Source organism: Drosophila busckii, chromosome 3L, assembly GCF_011750605.1.
Source record: "Drosophila busckii strain San Diego stock center, stock number 13000-0081.31 chromosome 3L, ASM1175060v1, whole genome shotgun sequence".
In the NCBI taxonomy this organism is placed as follows: domain Eukaryota; kingdom Metazoa; phylum Arthropoda; class Insecta; order Diptera; family Drosophilidae; genus Drosophila; species Drosophila busckii.
Window position 1 is genome coordinate 4,407,587 of NC_046606.1, and position 13,520 is coordinate 4,421,106.

At 40.8% G+C, this 13,520-nt stretch overlaps 4 protein-coding genes across 4 annotated transcripts in view; 1 reads left to right on the forward strand and 3 right to left on the reverse strand.

The window, feature by feature from the left end:
• The window catches only part of LOC108599786 (A-kinase anchor protein 14), a 189,026-nt gene that overhangs the window by 110,620 nt on the left and 64,886 nt on the right, over positions 1–13,520 (reverse strand). The window lies entirely within an intron of this gene.
• LOC108598893 (gamma-glutamyl hydrolase) lies at positions 71–1,764 on the forward strand. Its single transcript, XM_017985654.1, has 2 exons — positions 71–461; positions 893–1,764. Exons 1-2 carry the CDS (start codon positions 298–300, stop codon positions 1,683–1,685), a joined length of 957 nt encoding a protein of 318 aa, XP_017841143.1. The 5' UTR covers positions 71–297; the 3' UTR covers positions 1,686–1,764.
• LOC108599333 lies at positions 3,834–4,896 on the reverse strand. Its single transcript, XM_017986137.1, has one exon. It carries the CDS (start codon positions 4,855–4,857, stop codon positions 3,862–3,864), a length of 996 nt encoding a protein of 331 aa, XP_017841626.1. The 5' UTR covers positions 4,858–4,896; the 3' UTR covers positions 3,834–3,861.
• On the reverse strand, positions 10,993–12,035 carry LOC108599350 (mitochondrial fission regulator 2). Its single transcript, XM_017986153.2, is given in 2 exon segments — positions 10,993–11,382; positions 11,384–12,035. Coding segments are annotated over 2 exon segments (834 nt in total). The 5' UTR covers positions 11,942–12,035; the 3' UTR covers positions 10,993–11,106.

The following is a 13,520-nucleotide window of genomic DNA, read 5'->3' on the forward strand; positions in this document are numbered from 1 at the left end:
AATATGCAAAAATTGTTCTACAAATTAACAATAATTTTAACTTTCAGTGACTTTGTTTTGTTTCCAGTGTCATTAATTGTAAATTACAACAAATAATTCAGAAAAACACAAACCCAAAAAGTATACAGTGAACAATTTTAAAACGCGCTCGTTACGTCAGTGTATTGGTGTATGTGTGTGTGTGAGCAGCTGCAGCTGAGAGCATGAGCATTGTTTGTTTGTATGCGTGAGTTGCTGCTTGTGGCTACAAATAGGAAAATCGGCGGCGTCTTCAGTGCATAATGAAAACCTCTCGCGATGACTGCAAACGTCTCTAAAACGAAAACACCCAATGTGGGTGTGCTATGCATAGATAATGCAAAAATCTTTGAGGAAATCTACGGCAAAATCAATCACTCGTATATATCGTGTGCATACGTTAAATATTTGGAAGCAGCCGGAGCGCATGTGGTGCCGATTTGGTAAGTTTCAAAAAAATATATAAAAATAAAAGACCCCATGGCTAAAGCCCAAAATATCATTAAAGGCAGCTAAAAATAAAAAATATGAAACAAGTCAAGGCTACTGCTAGTTATAAATTAATTGCTAATTAATTTGAGTATATTATTAAATACGTTGTTTGTTTTATAGCAAACTTTACTGTAGCTTAGCAAAATGCAATTAATTTGCTTTTGTCTTTGAAAGTGCGTCACACTTAATATGCGTTTAATTTATAAACAAAGCGCTGAGCACGTAGCACATTTAAATTTTTATAAGGTGGTGTGCTCTTTGTTTTGGGGCATAAACAAACTTAGAAATTGCTTGCCTTGAAAAAATAATTGCAATTGGCTGCAATTGGCACATTGCCGAGAATTTTTTATATGTAATTTTGTTTGTTTACACTTTCACTTAGGATTGGACGCCCGCGCGTGTATTACCAAGAGCTGTTGAGTCAGTTGAATGGCGTGCTGCTGCCAGGTGGAGCGGTCTTCTTGGACAGCGCTCAAGCGCCGGAGCTGAGCAACGATTGTGTCGAGTCGGCGCGTTACATTTGTGAGATCGCTTTAGAGCTAAACGAGCAGCAGCGTTACTTTCCCATCTGGGGCACTTGCCTGGGCTTTCAGCTGCTGCTCATCAATGCGGCCAAGACCAAAGAGGTGCGCATTGATTGTGATGTGATGAACAAAGCGCTGCCGCTGCAACTTGTTGAGGACTATGAAAGCTCGCAGCTGCTTAAAGCGCTGACGCCTGCGCTGGCGGCACAAATGCAATGCGTGCCCTTTGCCTGTCATCAGCATCGCTACTGCATTACAACAGCCACGCTGGAGGAGTTTAAATTAGCCGCAGATTGGCGCGTGCTGGCCACAGCGGTGGACAACAAGCAGCTGCGCTTCGTTACGCTTATCGAGCATCGGCGTTACCCTTTGTTTGGCTCTCAGTTTCATCCGGAGCGCGCCAACTATGAGCAGCTGTTCATGCGTGCCGATCCTTGGCAGGAGGCGCACAGCCAGCCCTGTCTGCAGTCTGCTCATTATTTTGCCGAGTTCTTTGTCGACTGCTGTCGGCGCAATGGCAACAGCTTTGCCAGCGATAAGGAGAAGGCGCGTCACATCATCTGGAACTGGCAGCCCGTGTTCTCGGGCAAACATTCCACAACGCAGCAGTGTTATTTATTTCCAAAGAACGTGGACTATCCAGCAGCATAATTCCAGCAAAATTAGAAAAATTAATTGTATATTTTATAAACGACTGAATGTGATAATGTAAAAATAAACGTAATAAATTGCAGTAAACTTTCTGCTTGACTATTTTGAATTACTATAATAATTAAATAATATATTATGTATATAACATTCTATATTATAGCTTTATATATATAATTATATTTATATTTTGCATGCGTATACAAGTCAAAAGCAAAACAATTCAAAGCAATGAATTGCATTGTTTATATTATTTTATTCCATGTATATTTTAAAATACTGTATTACTATACATAGTAATTTTAAAGATGTCTGCATATAATTTTATGGTTACAACTTTTATTTTGCATGCGAATTCAAGTCAAAAGCAAAAGAATTCGTAGCAATAAATTTCTTTTTGTAGCGCTGTGCACACAATTTAATTGTTTATATTATTTTATTGTACATTATATGATAACACATATATTGTAATACATATAGTAAGATCTCTGCATATAATTTAATTGTTAGCAACTTTTATTTTGCATGCGAATTCAAGTCAAAAGCAAAAGAATTTATAGCAATAAATTTCTTTTTGTAGCGCAGTTTGATTGTTTATATTATTTTATTGTATGTACATATATTTTAAAATACATTATATGATGACACATATATTGTTATACATATAGTAAGATCTCTGCATATAATTTTATACTTTTATTTTGCATGCGAATTGAAGTCAAAGCGAAACTTTTCAGTTCAAATTACTGCAGCACGTTGTGTAATTAATTTTTGAAGCGCATTAAGCACATTTATTATTTATATATTTTTTATGTTATTGCTGTGGGCAACTTTGCTCTTAACTGCATGCGTAATTAGCACGTTTGTGTTGAAGCTTTTTGGGCGCTTATGCGCATTTGTCTGGCGCGTGTTTTCTTTACACACACACACACACACACATGTGTGTATAAATATAATAAAAAAAATAATCATAATTGTTGCAAAGTGTCTGTGTTGGGGCATTGTTAGTGCTGCTTGCGGCTATTGTTGGGGCCAGGTACGAGACTCGCATTGTTGTCACGGCGATTGCTTGCGATAAGCGCGTCTAGCGGCCGAGTCGTATGCTTGATATATCACACATACGCCACATGTGTAGTCATATGAAATAATTTATCTTGCTTCATTTGGCGCTGGTCAACAAATTTTTGAGTAAAGCGCACGCCCTTGTGCTCATTTACACACACACACACACACACACACACACACACATGCACTTAATACACTCTCACTTACGCTTTTTACAGCTAAATGCCAAAGCATAAAAGTAAATGTTGCGCCGCTGTATTTTAAAATACACTCAAAGTAAGCCGCCTTGACTGCACACACACATGAACACACACACACACACACATACGCATGCTATACTCCCCTTTTTTAGTGACGTCATAGGCGCTCGCTGCAAAACTTGTGCGCGGCACCCGCCCCAAAAATTTGCGCTTTTAACCTACTTGCCGTGCATTGAACCGCTTCTCCCTTGCTCACACTACTGCGCAGCAGCTCTCGCTCTCTCTCTCTCTCTCGCTTACGCTCTTGCTTGCGCTCGCTCGCTGCAACGTTCAATGAACTGCGTCTGCAAGGACATTGCAGTGCACCGGCAACACTTGGCTGCCATTTTGTCCGGCTATGCAACCAACAATAGCAAACTGCAACTAGCTCACTCACTCACTCGCTCGCTCGCTCGCTCTCTTGCTTTGCTTATCGCCTTGGCTGGCATCTCTTTCTGTCTGCTTTCGCCTAGACACTGCAATTTTGCGACGATTTGGCATTTACACGAAGTTGAAGGCTCTGTGGCTCTGCTTACAGTTATATCCTCTATGACGATAGTAATCAAGCTCAGCTATAACGGTTAACCTTTCCGCTTTGCTTACAGTCAAGGCCGGAGTTGTAGAGCCGGCAATCAAAACTGTGCTACGCCTTTGCCTGTTGTCAAAACTAATTTAGCCAAGCAGCAGTAGCAAGCAACTAAAATGCACAAAGCTTAGCGAATTTAGTTGCTGAAACTATTTAAATTATAATTTTTATAGCTCAAAACAAAAAGAAAATAAACAAAGTTAGTTATTTTTATTTTTTATTTATATATAGCTTTTTACTATTATAAATTAAATTATTTGCGCACATTGCAGTGGCCTTTGACTGCTGCTTAGTTGTCCTCGCCTAAGTTAATGGGGCGTGGCTTGGCCAAACGCACAATACAAAACGCAATGAAACGCTCCAGCATCATAGCAAATGCATTATAATTGCTCAAAGTTTCGCTGCGCATTGCACGCAGCAGCTGCATAAAAAATTTGTGTATATCGCTGCCCAAGCCGCAAGTCCAATCTGCATGCAGCTGACGATGCGCGCTTAGATTTGTAATTAAAGCAAAGCAATGCAGTAAAACAAAAATATCCGCATGGCGTTTGTTCCGCAGCAGCTGCTGCCAGTTGAGCAGCTGCACCAAAGCAAAAGCTTGCGCCGCTGGCTGCAGCGCGGCTGCTTGCCCAGAGATGCGTGCAAACATACTGAACGCTATAGTTGTGGCTAACTGGCGATTAGCAGCGTCCAGCTGTATAAGCGATTTGAGTGCATTTAGCATATTCATAGCTCGCCCCACATCATTGTGCAGCAGCAATCTGCTGCAGAGTTCTTCGGCTAGCCACTGCAGCTGTAGCGGCTGCAAGTCCTGAGCATGTTGCGCCACCGCCTGCAGCAGTCCCAGACGCTGCGACATGCAGTGCGTTTGCTGGCGCTCACAGCTTTGCATTAATATGGCCAAATTATAAAGATCCAGCAGCTGTGCCAGCTGCACAGTCTCCAGCTCATTGATGGCCACACTAAGCGACTGCAGGAGCTGCGTTGTTGCTTTGATGTTGTTAACAAACGACAACTCTGCGTTTAGGCTGCAGCTGTTTATAAATTGTTTAACTGTCTCATAGCTTACAGTTTCATATACTTCTTCCAGCTCTACATAAGCATTGGACGCGTCTTCAATTGATAATTTTTTGGTATCTGCTGTAAGCTGCTCTATGTTGAGCTGCTTTTTGGGCTTAGCTTTAGCTTTAGGTTTGGGTTTGGGCTGAGCTTGTTTTTTAGACTCAGCTGCAGCTTCATTCGTTTGCTGTTGTTGTTGTTTCGCTTTCGAACGCGTTATGGGCATTTTTGCTTAATAAGCGCGTCAAAGTTTATTAATAAGAATTATCAAACACAACTCAAATGTTTTGCTTATATTCTCAGCGCTCACTTTGACTTTAGAAATTTTATTTTAACTCACATAAAAATCGCAAGCAAATCAAATTTCAAACTAAACTTTGCTTTTTATTTCCAAATCGAGTCTTAAGTGCATTCCGGCGTTCATTTATAATTTTATAGCATACTTTAATGGGCATGTGCGACAGTCGAAAGCCGCTCATATGTTTATTGTTTTTATACTTAATGCGGGCTACAAAACGCTGCGCTGAGCTCTGGTTTAAACCACATTCTGACATTCAACATAAATATGTGTATGTGTAACGGTATGTGTGTGACGTCATCAGCGTAAGGTCGAACTTGGCGACACACACACACACCCAGAGCCAGTGAAATTTATGTTATTAGCAGCACTCGTGAGGCTGCTGGCAAACAACAAAGGGACACGAAAAATGTTGCGAAAAATTTAGGTTAAGCCATAACGTAAAGGCTTAGCTGCCTTTACAGTTGTCAACCCTAATGGGCCGTATCGCATGCATTAATCAGCTTGTTAAGAGGCAGCGAGAGAGAGCGAGAGAGGCGTAGCCAAGTTTTGGGTCAAGAGTGTCGCCAAACCACAGGCTTAGGTGCGAGAGCTGACCTTTGGCACAGCAGCCAGCCAGCCAGCCAGCCAGCCAGCCAGCGAGCCCGTCCGGCGTTTGGCCTTAGTTTGTTGCAATTGTGTTCGGCGCTTGGCCTTTTGTCTAAAGAGCGCGCACCCGCCCGCCCCTCGCGCTTGTCAACAAGGACAACACTTTCACTTGAAAGCGCGATTTTGCATTCAAATTAGTTAACGCGTTGTCTATTTATAAGAAGGACACGTCGCCTTGCGCCATTTTTTCTCTCTATTTTGTTTTATTTATTAATAAGCCAATGTGCAGCAGCTGTAAAGCAGATTATTTATAAATAAACTCAACACAGTTGCGTCACTTTCGCCGCTGCTCGCATTATTTATGCAATTATAACACACACACACACACACACACACATGACGTATGCGTAATATGCTTGCTATGCATATTGAATAGCAATTGTTTAACTGTAGTCAGCTGTGTTTGTGTGTGTGTCTGTGCGTACGCCCGGCATTTGGCATTTGGCAATTGTCGCTTTTGGTGACGCTGCGTTTTTTGTTTTCGTTTTTTGCTGCAAGGATGCTGCGCTCAGCGGCAAATGCAAGTCCCTGACCCAGTTAGCTGCTTCCGTTTTTGTGTGTAGTGCAAACAGACACACACACACATACAAAACTGAATGGAGGCAAGCAACGACGTCACTATTGAACCTTCAGTTTTGCAGCCAATATAACGCCGCATATATATATTATATATATACGTGCGTGCTACAGGGCGTATGCGTATTAAATTGAATCAATTTTATGTCACTAAGCCTCACCTAGGCTTTCAAATTAATTGACAGACATTACATCACTTGCGCTTAAAGTTCATTCAACTTTAGCCACTTGAATTGGCTTTAACTTAACGCCTTAACTTAATTAAAACCCTTTTTATCATATGTGGTTTCCCGTGGGTTTCGATGCCAAGACTAGGTCGAGGTCGCTCTGTGTTAACTTGGCTTCCGGCACTCGGCTAATGAATGAATGAAATTCTCGAGCAGCTGCCACACAGCAGCGCTGCTGACACAATTATTATCAAGAATAAAAGCTTAAGCCCGGTCGCTGTGCGAAGGCCGGTCCGCTTGTAGTCTGACGTATGCCCGCTGCTTCAATCAAGGATGCGGCGGCGGCGGCGTCAGCCAAACATACAATGTAGTATACGTCATCGGCGCAGCGCGTCTGTCTGTCCTCCAAAGCAAGCGTTAACCTTCGCCCCGGCACAGTTATATACATAGCTGCAGTTGTGAATGAAGCATTCACTCGCCAGCTCTATATTTAGCTGATATAAGTGCACAATTAATAATAAATATGCGACAACTTTGAAGTTCATAGCTGTCAGTTCAATTATTTATAACAAATAAACGCAATGATTGCCAGTTTAAAATAATGCAATTACTTTATAATGACGCCTACGAATAAAACAAAAAATAAGTTGGCATTTGAGTTTGGGAAAGCTGAGAATTGTTTTAGATTAAATTACAATTTAAATTATATAACAAAGCTAATGCTATTGCTTTGTTAAAAATATAAAGGATATCAACAATAACCAAAGATAATTAAATGTAATCAAATTCTTATGTCTAATATTTTTATTTTACTTGCCACTACTTAGACATTATTTTTATTTGGCTATTGGCACTTAAGCCTAATCGAAAATTATTCTAATTTAATCATTTCTTTATCTCTTAAACAAAAACAATCTACTTACAAAGCTTAATAATCCATTATTTAATATCAATACTTAAACTTATCTTTGAACAGCCTTGACAATGTTAAATTTGTTGCCTACTTTTCAGCGCACCCAAACTCCAGCCTCTCGACTTTGTTTGTCTTTTGTCTATTGTTGCCTTTGTGCCTGCGAGTGCTCAACTGTTGATTATGCAGGCGCGTTTCGGCTATTGACCAAAGTGTAGACAATTTGTTTGCGTATTGACTTCAATTACCCAACAGTTTGAAGCGTAAACAAGTATTGGCTGCTTCAATAATTTATCACTCGTTTAGCGCCTGTCAGACACAGTCACTGTTGCTTTTTTTTTTTTGTTGGCAAGTTTTTGGCTTAAAATTTGGGTCAAAGTGTGCATTAGCATGCAGGCGACGTGTTGTGTCTCGCATAGCAAAATATTTAGTTAGAAATTCTGTTCTTGTGTGCTGCTCCGCCCTTTTGTTGTCGCATGTCTTAAAGTGCCTTTCAATAAAGCGTAGATTTGACTGTGCTAAATATAGCGTGAACAACAACAAACACTTGAAATATTCATTTAGTGCTGCTGTCTTTTTGACTGCCTTCGTGACTGCCTGCCTGAACGCCACGCCCCCCACACACGCAACAGACGCCTTGACTGCAGTCATATTTTTGAAAATGAAATTACAGTCGAGTGCCATTAAAAGCGAGGGAAGCGGCCGTAAAGATAACAAGTATGTTGAAAATGTGCCAACAGCCAACAGTGCAGCAATAAAGGTAAACAATATTTAAGAAAATATTACAAACAACTAAGATATGTATGAGCATAAGCAAATGTAAAGAGCAGCCGCCAAATTGAGCAGAGCAGAACGTTGGATATACCCTGTTAAGTGAGCGCTTATGAATGTTTACATGTTCACATAGCATTTTAATAAGGCTGTTAAGTAATTAAAGCATTAAAATGTTTATTATATTGACAACAAAAGAAAATGCATACAAAACTTTTTTAAAATTAATTAAAGTAAGTACTTAACAATAAAATGTACATCAGTTTATATATTAACTTAGCTCTACGCTAACATGATCCCTGTGGTAAGCGCAGCAGCTGCTCAATAGAAATTAGTCCGCGATCAGCCTTCGAAGTGAACAGACGTGCAGTGCAGTGAAAAAAAGGGCAGTGAGAATAAAAAAAATTGGCGCGCGTTCTCCCTCTCGCACTCTCTTTGATCTGATTAGTAGCTACACATTGGCCTGTTAACTTAGCATAACTCTAACATGATTGCTCTGGTAATCGAAGCGGCGGCTTAGCCGAAATTAGTCCGCGATCAACCTTCGAAGTGAATGGACGTGCAGTGCAGTGAAAAAAAAAGTGCAGTGAGAAGAAACAAAATTGTCGCGCGCTCTCGCACAGTGCGAGTCGCACTCTCGTTGACCTAATTGTCAGTCACACATTGATCAGCTTATTATAAACTGTCATTCACGTAGCAAGTGCAGTGTGAAGTAAATAGAAAAGGTGCGCGCTCTCACTCTCGCGCTCTCTTTGAGCGCAGCAGATCAGCTGATTCTAAGCTGCAATTCACGTAGTGCGCTCACATTCTTGCTAATTGGCAACTGTCATCCGATATTGAGCATCACTCAAGTCACAGCCTATCAATTGAAATTGCAGACATAGGGTATATGCAAAAGCATGAAAAGAACAGTCAAGCGCGCTTGACACACACACACGCATACAATTGTACATAATACATATACACATACCATTTGCAAATTAAAGTAAAAACAACAAAATGTGTGACGAGCGCGCGTTTTGCGTTTACAAGCAAAAGTCATCAGCGTATGCGTCTCTTGTGCGCCTTACATTTTCCATCATTATATTGCATGTACATTTACCATATATATATAACATATAGACATATATAAATGAGTAAGTGTGTGTGGTATGCCGAGTTTATGAGCAGGCAAAAGATTAATTATTGCTGGGTATTGCGGCGGCTTTTGTTTCAGCACGTCCATGCCCATGCCACGCGCCCGCCTTCCCTTTGGCACGTTAAGTTGAGTTCGTTTACTGATTTGTTGACGGCGCGTGCTACAAATTATGCGCCACATAAAAAGTGTCCCGTTGGACAAACGCTGTAATGTGAGCCTGACCGAAAATAATGTTTTGCCAAAAACCAAAATTAGTTGAAATTAATAAGTGAGTGCGAGTGCTGTTGAGCTAAATAATAAAAACATACGCAAAGTTCTAATTAAATGCGCGGCCCGAAGCTATCAAGTAGCCAGCAAATTGAAAACAAAGCCGCAGGACCGCCATACACATGTGGAGGAGTTGGGGGTAAGTGAGTAGGCGCAACAGTGCGCAACTATAAAAATCACACATACGACTTACTTTAGTGCCTATGGCCAGGCCATTTACATTTACATTTGTTGAACATAAACTGTCAACGGGAATTAGGTCAATGGTATTTTTAGCCAAAAGGCAACAGAGAATTGCCGAAAATTTATTGCTACCGCTACTGCTGCTTGATGTCTGTCATTTCTCATCACATCACATATTGTTATTATTGTAAGGATGTGACTTGCTTTAGTAACATATTAGCAGCCCCTGATTGGGCTCCAAGTTTAGACTACACATAAATCGTTTGCTGTAGGCAATTCGAGCTTAATCAAATTCAAATCCTTAGTCCTTGTCTGCTGCTGCTATAGACATGCACATATATTAACAGCTAACTGGCCGCCTGGCATAGCAACGACACCATTAATAAAAAACATCATCATAATAATAATAATAAATAATAAAATTTGCTGATTTCTCAAAAGCTGACCTACTTTTTAACAAAAGTAAGCAGCAGCTCAGCCTCAGCTCAGCTTGTATTAGATGAAGCATACGCCATGTGTGACGCTCAATGAATGGCTTCTTCTAACTCTATTTTAAGCACAGCCAAGTAGGCCAAAAGCATTCATTTTTATATTAAGTACAGAGCACGCAGCGCAGTAAAGTTTCTTTAATAAAAATGCGTTTAGTTGAAAACTTGGCTTGTAAATTATTTCAATTTATTGAACTTTGCGCTGTATTTTGTATTTGCCTGGTAAATAGTTAACTTATTGCTTAAGTATGTGTGTTGTATATGCTGGATAAACGACTTTATATAAACTGCTATAAGATATTAAAGCTATATAAGTACAATATATTTGAAGTTTTGTTATATAAGAAGATTGGTATTTAAAACTACTGTTTGCTAGTTATTTGTATAATCAGTTAATAGCTGTCTATAAGTATATAAGTGCGCTACGTATATTAGAACAGGGACCGTTAGCTTGAAATTGCATACAAAAATTAAATTAAAAAAATTTGAAGTATAATATTTCTATTTTTATTATAAAAAAACAGTTTTTAATAAAAGAAAAAATATTTATTTTGACGTAAAAAATTACGTATTCGTTTTCTTAAGGTCCCTGATTTATTTTCAATTACTTAAGTGAACAGTTTTGATAATAATTAATAATGCAATTTTGACAATTAATTTATTTTATAATTATTTTGATCCCTTTGAGAGTGTAACTTAGCTGTCATGACAATTAACTTGAATGTACGCTTACTTTAAAGGCACGAATGTAGCAGAATTCGAACTGAAGTTTCCAATACCAAATTCAGGCTTACAACAACTTATGGCTAAGTGTACTTAATACTTAATTTATACATGGATTATACATATTCAACTCCCTGACAGTCTTTTATTGCATGTTTAATTAAGAATATATAAAAAGAATGGCGTGCGATCACAGGCGAACTGTTCTCTACTAGGAAGGGGTATTGGGGGGTGGGGGGAACTGCTACTCAATTAACAAACGTTTAGCGCTATTGTTAAGTGATTGAAATGCGTTTGGCGAGGCTTTCAGCGTCTGGCGTATTGACAGCAGACCGAGCTGCGGGGCACACGCTGCGTGGGCAGACCCGACATGCCTTTGAGATATGTATAGCTGACAGGCTGACGCAGAATGCGCTGCGGCGCAGGCTTCGCTTTGCTCGAGTTGGAGGAGCTGGAGCTGCAGCTTGAGCTGCTGTTGCATTTGCTGGCCAAGCGATGTGTGGCCGGCTGCGCTTGTGGGCGTAACTCAACAGTCGAGCGTGACTTTAGTGCAGACTTAAGTGGCAGCGGCGCTGTTGGTGGTTGCTGCTGCTGTTGCTGTTGCTGCTGGTGCTGGGCTTGGAACGCTGCAGCTTAGCGAACGTGAAGTCAACGTCAAACTTTCGAAGGCGCGTCGCAGCGAACTTGTCGAACGTCGCTGCATTCTGCTAAAGCCCGAGCATTTGCGTTTCAGTTGCGGCTGCTGCTGCTGCTCTGCCGACTGCTCTGCCTGCTGCTCTTCGATGTCAATGGTGCTGCTGGTTTCGCTGCTGGCGCAGCTGGTCAACTCCAGTCGATTGCGCGCCGAGTACGAATCGGTCGATGAACTATTTGCATCCTCTTCCTGTGCAGCAGTCGCTGCAGCTGCCGCTGCCACCGCCGCTGCCTCAACTAGGTCATCGCTTGACCTCAGGCCGAAGCGGCGACTGAGCTGCTGAAAGAAGCTGAGATTACGTTCAAAGCGCGGCGTTGGTGAAATGCTCAAGCTGCTGCTGCTGCGCGTGCGAGGCGAGCCCGCTGGCTCCAGCTCAAGCAGCCACTTCTTCGTCTTGCGCTGCGCCGGCTGCAGTTCATCCGCAAAGCAAACATGCGGCGTGGCCATTGTGCTCAGTATGGCATAAATTGCTATTAACTGCTGCTTGCCCTTTTAATTAAGCTTTTGTTGTTGCCGGTTAACACACACACACACACACAGCGAGAGAAATATAAATAAACAGTCTTCGGCTTCGTGTTTGCACAGACGTTGCCCTTTCGCGTTTGAGTCGGCAAATTGGGAAGCCGCTTGCTTTTATAGACTCGCCCGGCGGCTGCAAAGCTAACAGCAAATGCCGCTGTGGCTGCAAAGACAAAGAGAGAGAGAGAGAGAGAGAGCGCGCGCTTTCGATAGAGAGAGCGAAATTGTGTCGCTTAAACGTAAAACGCATAAATTGCGTATACGCCATGTTATTTGTTTACTTACACCTTACACAAGTGTAACTTGCACATTGTCTACACTCTGCCCGCTCTGTTTACTTTGCCTGAGCTGTAGTATTTACTCAAGTTTAATTTACAGCAACAATCAATTATAATTCAATTTCACAAACTTAATTTCATTTGCGCGCTTGTCTCTGCTTCGAGCTAAAAATAGCAACTTGGCTTTACATTGTAGTTGCCTTTGATATCCCTTTTGCTCTGGCCTGCACACAGAAAATTCATAAGCCGCAATTAAGCTGAATGCGAACGCTCAAAAATAGAATTTTTATCTATTGGGGCGGGGGGGACGCTTCGCATTGTTGTCGCCCTGCTATGATTTAATTACGTTCTAAAATTGATTTAAATGCGCTATAAATAAAACTGACTGCCAATTTTATGCCTCACTGGGCTGTTTGGCTTTTTAATGCGAGGCAGCGGCGACTTAATGAAGTCCCTTGTCTTAATGGACCACAGGCATGTGCATAGTTTGGGGGTGGGGGCTTGGGGCTCGCTCGCTGATTGTTTCTGTCGCGTTGTTTATCTTCTAATTAAAGGCGTAATTGTTTACGCCTGTGACGTCAGTGTACATCAACTGCCTTGTAAATTGAGCAACAAAATCCGTAAACATATTTTTTGTTTTTTTTTTTTCAGGGTGGGGTTGGACCCACGCTTTCGCCATTGGGGGCTTTGGGCGGAAAGTTTTCACGCAACAATTTGCTTTTCCGTGTGTACTTTGCCGCAACTTTTTGTGTGTTTGTTTATTTTTGGCTACAGCCCAACTTATAATTATTTCATACGCTTTAAGTTATAATATTTGTGTTTTTCACATCTCATATATCAAAAGCCAAGCGTCGTCGTTGTCGCTGTCTGCGCCTGTGACAGTTGCGGCGAACTTACACCAGAGATTTGACAACTTGCTCAATTCGTCATGAAATTCGTGGAAACTCATTGAAGGCAGCGTCAACTACTTAGCAATTAATTAAATTAAGTTTCATGTCGCTGCGCAAAATGTTTTAAAGCAAAAGTTTATTTCTTACAATTTCTTTTAAAAATGAATTTTTCACTTGTAGCACATACAGATTTAAGAAATTTAACTCGAAATTTTTAGCACTCGTTTTTCTTACTAATTTTCTGCTTGTTTTATTTTATTTGCATATAATTAAATATTAAATAATTTAAATTGAATATTTTTTCTTATGAATTTTTCACTTGTTTAACGGAAACGATTT